The 16,191-nt window shown below is 39.7% G+C and overlaps 1 protein-coding gene across 1 annotated transcript; it reads right to left on the reverse strand.

The window, feature by feature from the left end:
• Positions 1–5,935: 5,935 nt before the first annotated feature.
• LOC130025302 (olfactory receptor 52H1-like) lies at positions 5,936–6,910 on the reverse strand. Its single transcript, XM_056116259.1, has one exon. The coding sequence runs from the start codon at positions 6,908–6,910 to the stop codon at positions 5,936–5,938; it is 975 nt and encodes a 324-aa protein (XP_055972234.1).
• Positions 6,911–16,191: the final 9,281 nt, after the last annotated feature.

Genomic DNA, 16,191 nt, shown 5'->3' on the forward strand with positions numbered 1-16,191 from the left:
TAGTTGCCAACCATCTATCTTCACCCCCATTCCTTCCCATTCCAGTCATCGCATGACCTTCTCAAGGGTGGCACTGAAGAGTTTCGGTGAAATGGTATCACCCTGCCGAACCCCTCTCTTGATGTCAATGATCACCTCCCTGTAGAATGGTAAGATCCTGGTAGTGAATCCGCAATAGAGCTCATGGAGGATTCTGATGTAATTACATTGAACGCCCTGTTTGGCTAGGACCTCGATGAACACTTCAGTCTCAACAGAATCAAAGGCCTTCTTTAAATCAATGAACATTAGACAGAGAGGCATCTTGAACTCCTGAGAAACCTCAATGATCTTGGTTATCATGTGGATATGTTCCATTGTGCTGAATCCTTTGCAGAACCGAGGTTGCTTGCATGGTTGTCCTTCATCTAGTGTTCTGGCAATCCTATTAACGATGAGTCGAGTTAACAGCTTGGAGATGACAGACAACATGCAGATCGAGCAATAGTTGCCAATTTCATGTTTGTCTCCCTTCTTGTACAGTAGTAGAGTCCTGCTGTTTTTCCATTGTATTCAGACAGGTAGTGCGTGAAGAACTGAGCAAATATATTGGTGAGTACTGATGGCATGTTCTTCAGGTGTTCAGGTCTGACCTTGTCTGGACTGGGTGCTGTTCACTTCTTTACCAACGAAATGGCGTGTTGTATTTTGGAAGGGAGAACTTTGGGAATGACATATCCATCCTGCAGAATTTGGTATGTTGGCAGGTGGACGTGGCTATTGAAGAGATCTGAGTAGAAGTCATGGATAATCTTTTCCATTGCCCTTCTGGAAGATGTGGTAGATTCATCAGGACATTGGAGGGCAGTCATCTTGGTCTTGTAGTTGGCAAAGACAGGCGGGCATTGTGAATGCTTTTCCCAGCTTCTGCCACATCTGCCAGCACTGCTGCTCTTCTCTCTTTGAGGCCTTCCTTTATCGCTTCTCTGAACTGCTTTGCGAGCACAGACATTCGCTTATGGTTGCCTGTGGCTTGCACCAAGCCATTTTGGCAAATGAGCTCGAGAGCTTTTTAAGACAGGTGTTTTTTATGATTATTTCTCTCTGGCATTCTTTGCACAATCATGGAGTTGCTAAACCAGTCGATCGTATTTTTAATCACTGTTGTCAATGGCACATCTTCCCATGTTGCCGCAATAGTGCCAAAGAGTTCCCAGTTGGTGGTTGTTCTGGGAGTTCTCTTCTTAAACTTTGCAGCCCTTCCTCCCCACTCTGTGAAGTAGAATTTTGCATGAAGGAGACGGTGGTCTGATCCCCTTTGGAATTTTGGGACAACAGCGACATAAGTCAGGCAAGACCATCGATTGAATATGATCTGGTCAATTTCGTTGTGGAACTGTCCACCGGGAGACTCCCATGTCCACCGTTTAGATTTGGCCTTCTGGAATTGTGATTTACCTTGGATGGTCTTGGTCTACATGATGAACCTGAACAGTCCCTCAGCCTGTTTGTTCCATTCTAGGCCATGGATCCCTATGTGGAGTTCATCAGCTGATCTTCTCGGTACTATCTTGGCATTAAAATCACTGACAATGATCTTGTAGAAGGTGTGGTTTTCTTTACAGAACTCCAGCTCTGTGTATAACTTCTCAATTTCTCTTTTATAATAATTGGATGTTGGTGTGTAGACAATGAAGATAGAAACTCTGGCAGTGAGTCACCTCTATTCAAGTGTAATCTTCCGATTCAGGTTTTTTAGGCATTCGAATGAATCAATGTTTATGGCCAAGTTCGTGTTGACAGGACACTGACACCACCGACGCCTCTTTTGTTGCATGTTCCGAGAAACAGTTCTTCCCTAGTGTCGAAAATGGCGTGGTTTGATTGATGCTTTCTTGTCTTGGTAAGAACAATGATGTCATACTTGATCTTTCGCGCTTGTATCATCAGGTCCCCAATGGATGCATCTGATGCCTGCGTACATGCATTAAAAGTACAGACAGTCATTTTTGTCTTTTTTTTGTTTGGGCAGCCTAGTTCGACCTTGAGATTTTACCAGCCTCTCCTTCCTCATCCTTCTTAACGCTGTCATAATGGTGGCAGAGTCATGGGAATGAGAACCATTGTATTTTGCTGGTTTTGGCATATGAAATACACCACAGATAGCTTGCCAGGCTCTGCCATGTGGGCAGAACACTCTCAGTAGCTTCCAGGCTCTCTGAGAGACATAGAGGCTTTTAGGGCTGCCTCTAATCGTCCTTGCAGGTGTTCACACGGTTCAAACCATATTTCAACACAATCAAATATGGTGTGGTAAACTTGTTTTAAGTATTTTATGATGTATCCAGAAAGTGTCCTGGAGCATGACAGCGACTGGGTAGTGGAGGTAGTAGAGGTAATGGAGGTCTACTGGGCTCCTGGTAGTAAGCAGAGGATCTCTCTTCCTGGGTCTGTTGAGCCTGGAGTTCAAGGTCACAGAGTTCCACTTCCCTCACTATATGAGGCTTCACTCGTGTGTAAGTCTTGGCCTGAGTGTCCAGAAAGCATCCTGGAGTGTGTCAGAGGCTGGGTAGTGGAGGTATGGAGGTCTGCCGGATTGCTGGGAGTAGGCAGAGGATCTCTCTTCCCAGGTCTGTTGAGCCTGGAGTCCAAGGTCACAGAGTTCCACTTCCCTCGCTCTGTGAGCCTTCACTCGTGCGTGAGTCTTGGCCTGAGTGTCCAGAATGTGTCCTGGAGTGTGTCGGCGGCTGGGTAGTGGAGGTAATGGAGGTAATAGAGGTCTGCCGGGCTGCTGGGAGCAGGGAGAGAATCCACTCGTCCACTATTGTTTCTAAAATCCTATCACCTGTCTTTTTTCTTTATTTTTCACCATTTTGTTTTTATTTTCAAAGAGTTGTCCACAATAATTGGTTACATTAAATATTTCAACACCAATCCCACCACCTTTACACCTTTCTACCAGATATATTTCACGTTTTCCCACCACCATTCAAGGCTACCGAAGACACAGATACTAAATAATTTAATTTGTATTGCTTGTTATGAATAATTGACTACAAATTATCCAAAGATATTTCCTTAGAGGAAAGTGATGTATCTCATCTTGGAACATTAAGCCCCTGAATAAGAGATTATTAAGTGAGGTTAAAGTTTGAGTTTTTGCGGAGTAAATATATATATATATATATATATGTATGTATATTTTTATCAAGATTGATATTCGTCTAACTTGTAACCTAAAAAATATGGTGTGCTACTCTTGGTATATCGGTGGCATAATTGATAATTGATTGAAATGTCACATAGCCACAAAAGTGGTCCTGCGCTCCTGGAACACTACAAATTTTTCATAGGGTGCTAGAACCGCAGTTAATTTTTTTAACTGGATGGTGATTTGGGGCTCAGAAGAATTTCTGCAGCATGCTTCTCTCTTTTGAGATTCATTTGTGACTCTGGATCATGGCCATTAATGCCCTTAAATGGCTCCCAGAGGCAGTTCATGGGCGTGAATGCCAGGAAATTCGTAGCACAGGGAGATGGAAGCAGAGCCCATTCCCGATTCCTGAAGCCTGCCTGCATACCTGAATTTTTCAGTGGATGCATCTCATGCGATATTATAGGTTTTTAAATTAGAGCCCAAATGTGATTTCTGAGAATAAGCCCCCAAGGCTCTGGATATTCTTCAGATATTAATTCTTTGCTTCTCAAAGAGAAATGGCTGAATACGCTTCCCAGTCAGCTTTTTGTACAATAAGATTGAATCCAAGATCTCTTTATTTTTTACTAATCTGTTCTTTTTACTCCGCACATTATGCTAACATCTGTCAAATATTTCCCAAAGATGGCAATACCACCCACTAAGATACACTGACATGATTCAAGAGGTAGTAGAGATCTCAGATGCATTTAGTGGACAATTTCTGTTTGCCATCTGAAAGAAGATAGATTTCAAGGAGGACCTGAGCATTTTTTCCAGAAAAAGCAGTGGTGAAACAAATAAGTATGAGGGCCTTTGAATAGATTTCTCTTAAAAAGGTTTTCTTTGTTATTTTTTAAGATTTAGTACATTACATACAAATATACCCCAAAATATCATCCAGATTACTTCCTTGATAATTTTATCTAAGTTATGGTCTCTGGGAAATATTAGAAAAATATATATAGTGTTGGAGATAAAATATAAGAAATAAGGTACTGGTCTTGCATCAAATGATTTTAGTTTGACCACAAGGACAGGATCCTTGGAACACCTGTGATATCCTGCTAGAATTTTAATTTTAATATTCCAAAAAATATTCTGAAATCATGTCTCCTTGTTGGATTCCAAGAGAGATGATAACAATATCAGGTAAAAAATATGAACATTTTAATGGTCTAAAATAAAATATTGCAGAATTATAATCCACCAAATTGTTTGTCAAGAATTGCTTAACTAGCCCAACTCAAATGAAGTAGAAGTAGACCCCAACACTTGGTGTTGTAATGACAAATTTATCCTGTGAATGATGACTAAAGACGGAATACACTGCTTGTATACTTTTGAAAAATAGAATGTACCTCCTCAAATAATTAAAACTTCATTTCCCTTTTTGATGGTTGGAGTGGTTGGACAGTTATATTTAGGGCTAACTCTTAGCTCTGTGCTCATAGGTCACTCCTGGTGATATTCTGGGAGCCATACACATTACAAGGGATAAATCAGGTTGTCTGATATCAGACAAGTGCCTTAAAGTTTGTACTTTACTCCAGTTTCAAAACTTGGTTTCTATGAAAATTAAACTTACAAAATACCATGCAGAAACAATTTTATATCTGAAACCAAAATTCTTCAAAGACCACTATCATTAGAGAAAATGGGGAATTTTGAAAAAGTAGGGTTTCATTTGTGGAACATTTTAGCACTGTAGCACTGTTCTCCCGTTGTTCTTTGATTAGCTTAAGTGGGCACCAGTAACGTCTCACAACAAATTGTGAGACTTTTTGTTACTGTTTTCGGCATATCAATATGTCACAGGTAGCTTGCCAGGCTTTCCCGTGCAGGCAAGATAATCTCGGTAGTTTGCCGGGCTCTCCAAGAGGGTCAGAGGATAAGATTAATAAACATACCAGAAAACAAGCATTTTGTGTGGCACTTGGGGAGAGATATGTTACTTCCAAAATTAGCAAATTTTACCAAGAATCCAATATTTCTTGTTAAAACTGTCAACGGTCTTCTAGAGAATACAGAGACTCATTGAATTAGGAGACAATCAAGCTAGCATTTTTTCAGGTCACCAATTGACTTTGATAGCTATCAATGCTTTTAAAGTATAAAAAAAAGACCTCTAGAGATCATTAATTTTGTAAGAAAGTCTTTTCTTTTTTTACTTTAATAGTGTTGGAAAAGGAATTAAGGCCCTATATGTAATACATATACTCTCTTGCTAAGTCAGTTACTGGAACATAAGTGATTATTTGTTTGTTGGTGTTGTTAGGTTGTGTTTTTTTTGTGGGAAGAGGACACATCCAGTAATACTCCAGGATTATTCCGCATTACCTCAGTTTCTCTTCAAGAAGAAATCATTTTCTTGTTACTTTTACCAACTCTCACCTGGTCATGTTCAATTTACTGAATCCAGAACTCTTAGACTTGTTATATACCCGTCAAGCTTATCAAAAATAGTATTTCATTGTGTTTTATATTCTTACCTTGCTATCCCATAAGTCTTGGATATTGATCACAAAATAATATTGAATTTCCCTCTGAACAATCTATTACAAAATAGATGTTAATCGAAGTTTTAGTCACTTCACATTATATCTAAATATTTAATCTATGTCATGAAGTTACAACTTAGAAGCAAATTCTAGGAGTTCATGTTGATTTAAGTCACCATTATAGATATTATAAAATAAAATAAATTCCAAAGTCAACATGATCACCTCTTTCTTTTCCTTTCCACACTTTAAGTTCTACTCATTGTATCTCTTTAAGGAGAAAGATGTGAATGAATTTTTCCCTAATCTGCTTGGTCTTCACCCCATAGATAATTGGATTGAGTGCAGGAGGGATAACTATGTAGAGGTTGGCAACCATAATGTGGAAGGAGAGAGGAATATTGTGGCCAAAACGGTGAGAAAGGACAGAAAACAGGCAGGGAATATAGAATATCAGAATAACACAAACATGCGAACCACAAGTGTTGAGGGCTTTCTGGCGGGCATCCTGGGATGGGAGGTTAAAGATGGCATGAAGAATGAGACAGTAGGAAACACCAATAAGGATTATGTCTGACAGACCAGTCATTAGAGGCACCGCAAATCCATACCATATGTTGATGGAGATGTCTGCACAGGAGAGTCGAGCAACACCTATGTGCTCACAGTAGGTATGGGGGATGAAGAGAGTCCGGCAATAAGGCAGTCTCTTTAATAGAAACACACATGGGAAGATGATAACAAAGCTCCTGCTGAGAATGCCTATTACAATCTTAGTAATCAATTGGTGTGTTAGAATAGTGGTATACCTGAGAGGGAAGCAAATGGCAACATAGCGATCAAATGCCATGGCTAGAAGGATGGCAGATTCCACAGCAAAGGTACAATGGAGAAAAAACATCTGAGTAAGGCATCCAGGAAAGGTAATTTTCTGGGGACCAAGCCAGTAGATGCTCATAGCTTTGGGTACACATGTATTAGACAGGACGAGATCTGTAGCTGACAGGATGGAGAGGAAAAAGAACATGGGCTCATGCAGGCTGCGCTCTGTGGAGATAAGATAGATAAGGGAGCCATTGCCCAGGAGAGCCACAAGGTAGATAATGAAGAATGGAATGCTGATCCAGATGTGAAAGTGCTCCAGCCCTGGGATTCCCAGTAGGATGAAGGCTTCTGGGTTGTAACTGCTCAAATTGAAGATTGCCATTATCATTTTGTGCTTGAGAGAAATCATTCACTAAAAATAAAAAAATATTGTTCATTATTAGTAATAATTTGAAGGCTCAGCCTTTTATCCTTCTTCAGTTTAAATTCATTCCAGATTTGGAAAATAAGAAACTGCTCCTCTTTTTTTAATTTCTTGAGCAATCTCAGTAAATGGGATCACACAGAAATATTTCTCAGAGATACTCAGCTTTCAAATGTATTGTGTTCGGTCCAGTTACCAGTAATCAAGGCAAAAAATTAATAAGCCATATTAATGAAATTTTTTGCAGACAAAATACTAAGTAAGAATTTTGAATGAAGTTTTTTTTTCTTTTTAGATACTTTAAACGTTTATTGACAACTGGGGAATAACATGGCATTCACAAGTGAGCCTCAAACATCAAGGTATATCATGCATTTTCTTTTTAGTTTATTTTTGTCTCAAGGTTAGAACATTAATTCTAGCTCTAACAATGCTGAAGGATGAAGAAGAAAAAATGAAAATAACATCCATGTTCTTTTTCCTCTCCATCCAGTACTATTAATAGTAATGATCACTCACATAAAGCGGATAGAAGTGGTATTCTATAAAAGCAAGGTCTATCTCTTTTGTCAAAGATGACACTACAAGATTTTCCTAGTTGGATTTATTTTCAAGAATATATTTTCTTAGAAATACAGCAACTTAGTTGTCCCAGCTTGTTCAGGTTTCCAGGCTAAGATATCTGCAAACTTCTCGGAATGGGGATTGACTGAGTCCCTACCCTGTGGTAAGGCGAGTGCCCCACGTTCTCTGGATATAAATGGCCTAATTCCATGATTAATCTCAAAGACATGCCAAGCTACTGAATGGTCCTAGTTCCACAGCTCCTTGAACAATATCTCTAAATTTCACAGTTCTGACAACCCAGAAGAAGCATAGAAAATTTGATAGTAATATGTATACGACCATTAAGATCAATGAATGAAAACAATAAAATAGAGGTCTCAGTTTATCATCAGAAAATGACTCTAGCAGCACAATTGTTAGAAATGTGTTAACAAACAATATAAAGTAAATCATGTTTTGCTGCTAAGAGGTGAGACATTGGGGTGTGGGGGGCTGGGGCATTGATAGATGGAAGGTCACACTGGCAGTGGGATTGATGTAGGAACAATGAATATCTGAAATAACTGTATTATGGTGTTTTTGAAAAGTTTAAAATATTTAAAATATCAATAAGTAAATTTAAGAATGCCTCTCTGCAAAAAAAAAAAAAAAGAATAGATTCTTTATACATTCCTATGTCAGTCTTAGAAATGAGATCCATCTCTAGTATATAAACAGCACGGGCAGTAAAAGTAAGTACATCTATTGTTCAATTAACATTTTTAAGGGCTTTTATCATTGGCCAATCTATTTAAGAACACATCCATTGAGATTTTATTAAAATATAATTCTTCTGTATTGTGACATAATACTCATATTGTTTCTCACATCATTAAATACTTATCTTTCTAACCACTTGAATATTTGAGTTTTACAGTGGGTCCCTGATGTGTGCTAATATTGATCATGCACTGGACAGCCTGTTAAATATTCTGGAATATATGTAATGAATATATTCCTCAATTATTGGCTTTGTAATTATATAGTTATCTTATGCCTAGTAAATTCACATGGAAAGCATTCAGGTGCATCCAACTTAGCATGTCCAAAAATACCACAGTTCTCTTGTAATTTCCCCAACAAATTCTCTCAAAATGTTTTACAATACAATTAGTAACAATATATCATGATCAGTTTTTAAAATACAAAACTTGATATTAACTTAATTATACCTCCTTCACTTCCAGTCATCTAATTAATACTTCAAACAATTCTCTTATTAGGACATTCACCTTCTATAGATAGCTCTACTCCAGCCAATTACATCTATCAATGCATTGGTTGCTCCATGCTGCATGCCTTTATCGTTCACCAGGACTTCTAATTAGATTCATTATTCTCATTGAGTAACTAAAGGAAGACATTGTATAGTATTAATAAATACTCCAAGAGGAGAGGGGGGACAAGTGTATAAGTCCAAGTATGAAGAAATAGAATGTTTGTTACTTCATAGAAAAAACATGGATACTCAAAGAACAATAGGGTCTATCCCATTTAAAAATGTTTAATGTAAAATTATTACAGTGAAAATCAGTGAAGAGAAGCTTTATAGTTTTGGAATCAAGAATCAGTGTTCCCAGCCACTGTCATAAAATTATAAATGTTATAAGTTATTTCCCTACACATTTCCTATAATATACTACAAATGCTTTGTTGAGAGTAATGAGAGAATCTCAAATAATAGACACTTCTCATTTACACAATACTCATATTCACACCATGAGTATCAGTTTCAACAATATTCATAGTTCTTATCATTAAATGTCTTATTTACTGGACCCCACATTTTCCCCACCTTCTTCTCACCTCTCTGTTACCTCTATATCTCATTGGCTCTTCTCCTTTCTGGTTTTGCCTTTTATAAATCTCTTTGTTACCAAATCACAGGCTCCTACCTTGAAGGCCCTTGTTCAGTTAGCATTTTGAAGGTGCATTCAAGGACCTGAGAGTGCTGACACAGCAATCAGGAAGGACCAAAGAAAGAAAGAAGCTGTCCCAGGATCACTAAGGACAGACATAAAAGTAAGAGACATACATAGATTCATGTTCATATTTGGAAGAACAGACACAGGACACTGAAGAGCCGGTTAAAATGTACTTCTCTTGATTTCTCCAGAGACTAGAGACTATTTATAGCAGAGGGCCTCTGAGCCAGAAAGACCTATGCAACTCAGGTCCCAGGGCCCTTGACTGTTTAGAAAGTGAAAAAATGCTCAACCAGGTTAATATTTTGCCAGCTTAGACATTTACATTGCTCATGTTAGTGGGTGGGCTGGAGCAATAGCACAGAGGGTAGGGCATTTGCCTTGCATGAGGACAACCTGGCCAAGCCGAATTCGATTCCTTGCCACTCTTGGAGAGGTGGGCAAGATACCGAGAGTATCTCGCCCACACTGCAAAGCCTGGCAAGCTACCCATGACGTATTCTATATGCCAAACACAGTAACAAGTTTCATGATGCAGACATTACTGGGCCCGCTCCAGCAAATCAATGAACAATGGGAGGACAGTGCTACAGTGCAGTGCATGTTAGTGGGTTGGTTTCTCATTACTTATAGATCCAGAGTTATCTCATTAATTCCAGGATCATGACTTAATTTGCTCAGTCATTTTATAGAGAAACTCCGGTTTCAGTAATTACTACCATGTCTCTCCTGCTCGCCTTCAACAGAATGCTTCTTGTGTAGGTTCCATTTCTTGTTTTCTAAATATCTGAAAGAGTGTTCTATAGAGCATCATCATCAGCATATCACTCTTTAATAAAAATATATGGCTCTAAGTGTAGATGAGAATCCTTGGGAGGGGCTGGAGAGAACAAAGGTACATGCCTTACATATAGCTTACATTGAATTGATCACTGGCACCAGATGGTCCCCAGAGCATGCCAGGTATATTCTGAGGTCACTGTGTCCCACCATTGTGGGTAAACTCTAGCACTACAATACCTGGCAGCTCTGTATCTTCAAGGCCGTTTCACGTTGATGCTCAGATGGTTGTCCTAGAATCACTGGAAGGGATCCAGGGACTCTTGACAAACTTGGAAGGCCTGATTTCTAAAATCTGGGAAATTCCTATCTATGACTTCTCTAACAGTTATTTCTTCATCAAATTTGCCTACGTGTTTGTTGTAGAGAAGAAATATTTAAATACTTTAAAAAATATATAGCTTGGAATTTAATTTCCATTTATTTACATACATGTCTACTTATTTTAGTTCATTTGTACACCACTCACACTGAAGGATTAGTATTGACACGGGGTTCTCTTTTCCTTTTATAATACTCAGTGTTATCTCATTTTATAAAAATTAAAGTTAGTGAGGCCAGAGACACAGTACAGAGGGTAAGGAACAAAGCAAGTACTTCTGAGGCTCAATTTCTGCACCCTATAGCATCCCCCAAGTCACCAGGAGTGATCCCTGAGTACGGAGGTAGGAGGAAATCCTGAGCATAGGTGGGTGTGACACAATAAGCAATAATAATATTAATAATAATAAAAATTGCAGTAAGCAAGTGTATATTTTGTGTAAATAGGTTGCAGTTTCTGTGTTGTTGGGAACTGAACCCAGCTCTGCTCTTTGTAATATAACTGCATTGCCTGATGAGCTATCTCTTTGACTCTGAAAAAAAATTTATAATGAAGCCTAAATATTATTTGTTAAGAAAGTAATAAGCAGAAGACACAAGAATCGTATTCAGTAAAATATGTATGCATTTGGTTTTAAAAAGTCAAGTCCTACTTTTATTAAAAGTGGCATTAATTTTGTTAAACCTTTTATGCAAGTTGCCCAAATATGGTCATAATATTAGCTAGATCTTCAATATGATAAAAATTCTATTCTTTGGGGTCCAAAGATAATGGACAGTACATAAGGATTTTGCACTCTACACAGAAAATCTAGGTCCTGATCTTAAGCACCTCATTTGGTCTCTTGAACCTGCCATGACTGATCCTTAAACGCCGAGTGAAAAGTAAGCCATCTGAGTACCACAGGGTACAGCCTTCAAACAAAATAAATCAATAAAGCTCTATTCTTCTATGTCTTTAGAAGGGACATTTAAATTCAAGATGAATTGAGTTTAGAATAAAGTTTGTCAGTGGCTGATGAAACGAATTTAACTGGCTAGAGATGGAAGAAAAGAACCACTGAGAGATAACAGCATTGAATAAAGTATTTATAATACTTGAATATGCATAAATTCTTTATTGAAAACACATAGGCTTTGGAAGCAATGTTTGTGCTATTGTTATTTTTTCTTGGGAAAGACAAATAATTGAAAGGCGCTTGCATGGTGGTAAATAGTGATTTTCCAGCTCATGCTGGATAAAGTAAGTTTGTGGAGATTGTGAATATTTAACTGGGAAGGAACTGACTGAGGAATTTAGAATAAATACCACCCTGATAAATCTTAAAAATAAGTTAAATAAATAAAAATATTTAGAGTCTGACAAACCAGCTGGAGCGATAGCACAGAGGTTGGATGTTTGCCTTGCATGCAGCCAACATGGTCGACCCGAGTTCGATTGCTCTGCCCCTCTCGGAGAGCCCGGCAAGCTACCGAGAGTTTCCTGCCCGCCCCGCAGAGCCTGGCAAGCTACCTGTGATGTATTCGATATGCCAAACAGTGTAACAACAAAGTCTCCAAAGGAGACATTATTGAGCCCACTCAAGGAAAACGATGAACAACTGGAGGACAGTGACAGTGACAGACAAACCAGAAACTACATAAACCTACAACTGTCTTTGAATATCTAATAAGTCACTTTAAATTAATAAGCTAAATAAATTCCTATCTGCTAGGTAAATACATATTAATCTCATAAAGTGTTGATTAAGTATATTAACCTATAACGTATGGCCTAACTGTAATTAAAATGTTTTCAGATTGGGGTATGGTGCTGTCATCAAGTCAATCTGTACCTGCGAGGTGAGGGCATCAGCAGACTGATGGCAACGTCGGACTTTCAGATACCCCAAAACTGCTGTTGTGCCTTTGGCCAGACCCCAAAAAACTTGGGGCAAAGTTTACCAAGAAAGTTAACGGCCAAAAGTTAGGTATGTGGGAGAAACACCCACAAACCACCTCCGGCTCAGCTATATAATTGGAGGCATAGTCTCTCTAGTTCCTGATTGAACTGCTTAATGGCCATGATCCCAGAATCTCAGAAACAAATCTCGGAACCCAAAAGCTTTTGGCAGAAATGCGACCTGTTCCTGCAGTAGGTTACTGACAATGGGCCACTCCAGGTGGGAATAGTTTTTGTGCCTTGGTCTCTTCCCCCTAGTGCCCTGGTGACAACCCTCCTCCAGAGGCCACTGACAGGTTTGGGCCTGCAGTGACGAGACACAGGGGCCTCACCACATGGGGGTGGAACCGACTCTTTCTCCCCATCCCAACAAGACCCCGAATCACCATCTACAAACGGCCTCTCTGGCTCCTGAACAAGCTGATTAATAGCCAGGATACCGGAGACTCAGAAAAGAATCTTGAAACCCAGCGACTTTTGCAAGAAATGCTTCTGGTCTGCATAAAAGAGGGCCGCCAGCTCAGAGCATATTGGAAAGCCAGGTATGAGCCAGTGGTGACAGGGCAACTGCAGTCTCATGGGAAGGGGGGGGCAGTACGGGCTCATCCTTCATGCCCTACCGAGGTCACGAGTTGCCCCCCACAAGCGGCTCTCTGGCATCGCCATGGCTCCAGAGGCAAAAGGACTTAATCCAGAGCCCGGAAGCTTGTGGCAGAAAAGTGAATGGACCATGGGTTAAACTACGGCGCCATGCCTCCTCAGGAGGGAAAGGGTATTGCTCCCTTCCACCTTTTCCCCCCTGGCAGCAAGGTGGCCACCAGCTCAGAGCTTATTGGAAATCCAGGTATGAGCCGGCAGTGACGGGGGCAACTGCAGTCTCATGGGAAGGAGGGCGGTACTGGCTCGTCCTTCACGCCCTACCAAGGTCACGAGTTGCCCCCCACAAGTGACTCTCTGGCACTGCCATGGCTCCAGAGGCAAAAGGACTTAGTCAAGAGCCCAGAAGCTTGCAGAAGAAAAGTGAATGGATCATGCGTTAAACTACAGCACCATGCCTCCTCGGGAGGGAAAGGGTATTGCTCCCTTCTGCCTTTTTCCCCCTGACAGCAAGGTGGCCGCCACCTCAGAGCTTATAGGAAAGACAGCTATGAGACAGCGGTGACGGGGCAACTGCAGTCTCATGGGAAGGGGGATGGTACCAGCTCGTCCTTCACGCCCTATCGAGGTCATGAGTTGCCCCCCACAAGCGGCTTTCTGGCAAGGCCATGGCTCCAGAGGCAAGAGGACTTAGTGAAGAGCCCAGCAGCTTGGAGAAGAAAAGTGAATGGGCCATGCGTTAAATTACAGCGTCATGCCTCCCCAGGAGGGAAAGGGTGTTGCTCCCTTCCGCCTTTTTCCCCCCTGGCAGCAAGGTGGCCACCACTTCGGAGCTTATAGGAAAGCCAGGTACAAGCCGGGGGTGACGGGGCAACTGCAGTCTCATGGGAAGGGGGGCGGTACCAGCACATTCTTCACTTCCTACTGAGGTCATGAGGTACGCCCCAAGTAGCAGTACTCCTACAAAAAAAAATGTTTCTAGAGAATTAAATTGAAGGCCCTCCCGTTGATCATCGATTTGCTCGAGCGGGCCCAGTAACGTCTCCATTGGAGACTTTGTTGTTACTGTGTCTGGCATATCGAATACTCGGTAGCTTGCCGGGCTCTCCGAGAGGGGCGGAGGAATCGAACTCTGGGAAAAAAGAAAATTTTAATTTCTTGCTGTAGGACTTGTAGTTTTCTTTGTATTAGTCCATTACCTCCTTGGGTAAGCTGATCTTGAGGTACTTGATTTTCTGACACACAGCTGTGAACTTCATTGGTTTGTTTCCCCTCTCTCTATCATTACTTGTATAAAAAAAGCCATGAATATTTACTTATTGATTATGTAACTCTCAGATCTCTTTCTAATGCAAAAAAGTATGATCCAAAAAGTATTAAATACCTCAATATGAGACCTGAATTGATAAGGTACACAGAACAAAAGATAGAAGCAGAACTCCCCATGACATTTAATTAAAGGCATCTTCAAAGATAAAACAACACTAACCAAGCATGTTGAAGCAAAGAGTAACAAATGGGACTACATTAAACTAAGAAGTTTCTGCATATCAAAGAAAAAAGTGAACAAGATGCGAAAACATCTCATGCTATTAGAAATTGATTTACCCAATACCCATATGATAACGGGTTAATATCAAAGATATTTAAGGCACTGGTAGAACTTAACAAGGAAAATACTCAACTCCATCAAAAACTGGGAAGAAGAAATAAATAGGTACTTCCTCAAAAAAAGAAAAACAAAGAGCCAAAAGGCACATGAAAAAATGCTCCATCAGGGAAATACAAATTAAAACAATAATGAGATATCATCTTTTACAATATAGACTGGCACATATAAAAAAAAAACAAGAACAACCAGTCCTAGAGTCAATGTGGGGAGAAAAGGACCCTCATTTACAGTTGGTGGGAATGCCAACTGGTCCAGTCTTTGGAAAACAATATGGGTATTTCTCAAAAAGGTAGAAATTGAGCTTCCACATGACCAAGCACTTCTAAGAGTATATTCTGGGGACCTCAAAACACAAGGCAGAAAAGTCATCTGCACTTTCATGCTTATTGAAGCACTATATACAATACCCAGAATTTGGAAACAACCAAATACCTGAGAATTGATCACCGGATAAAGAAACTATGGTATATCTGCACAATGGAATAGTACACAGCACCCAGGAAAATGAAGTCATCGATTTTTTTATAAATGGATGAACATTTTGTTTTTATTTTAAAAGAGATGTTCACAGTATTTGATTACATTAAATATTTCAACAATAATCGCACCATCATTACACCTTTCTACCAGCTTTATTTCCAGTTTTCTCACACCATTAAAGACTACCCAAGAGATAGATGCTAAATAATTTATTTTGTGTTGCTTGTTATGAATAATTGACTAAAAATTATCCAAAACTGTTTCCTTAGAGAAAAGGGTTGTATCTCATCTTGGAACGATTAAGCCCCTGAGTTACAGATTATTAAGTGTGGTTAGACTTTGAGTTTTGTGTGCTGAATATATATACACATATATGTACATTATTGTGTATATATATATTTTTTTATCAAGATCAGTTTTCTTCTTCATTGCACCCCATCAATGTTGAGTATTTCTCTTGGTATGCCAGTGGCAAAATTGTATGAAATGTCACATAGCCGCAGAAGGAGTCCTGTGCTTAAGGTATTCTACAAATTTTTCATAGGGTTAAATAATTTTTCAAGTGGATGGTGATTTAGGGAAATGGAAAAATCTCTGAACCGTGCTGTTCTCTTTCAAGGTTCATTTGTGGGTCTGGATCATGTCCGGTAATGCTCTTAAATGGCTCCCAGAGGTGGTTCATGGGCTTAATTGCCAGGAAAGCCTAAACACAGGGAGATGAAAGCAGAACCTATTCCTGACTCCAGAAGCCTGGAGATTTCAGTCACATATCCCACATACCCAGATAATTCAGTGGATTCAATCCCATGCGAAAATATAGGTTTTTATATTAGAACCCCAATCTGATTTCTGGGATTAAGTCCCCAGGGTTCTGGATACTTTT

This window comes from Sorex fumeus, unplaced genomic scaffold (genome assembly GCF_029834395.1).
Source record: "Sorex fumeus unplaced genomic scaffold, SorFum_2.1 ptg000030l, whole genome shotgun sequence".
Taxonomy (NCBI): Eukaryota; Metazoa; Chordata; class Mammalia; order Eulipotyphla; family Soricidae; genus Sorex; species Sorex fumeus.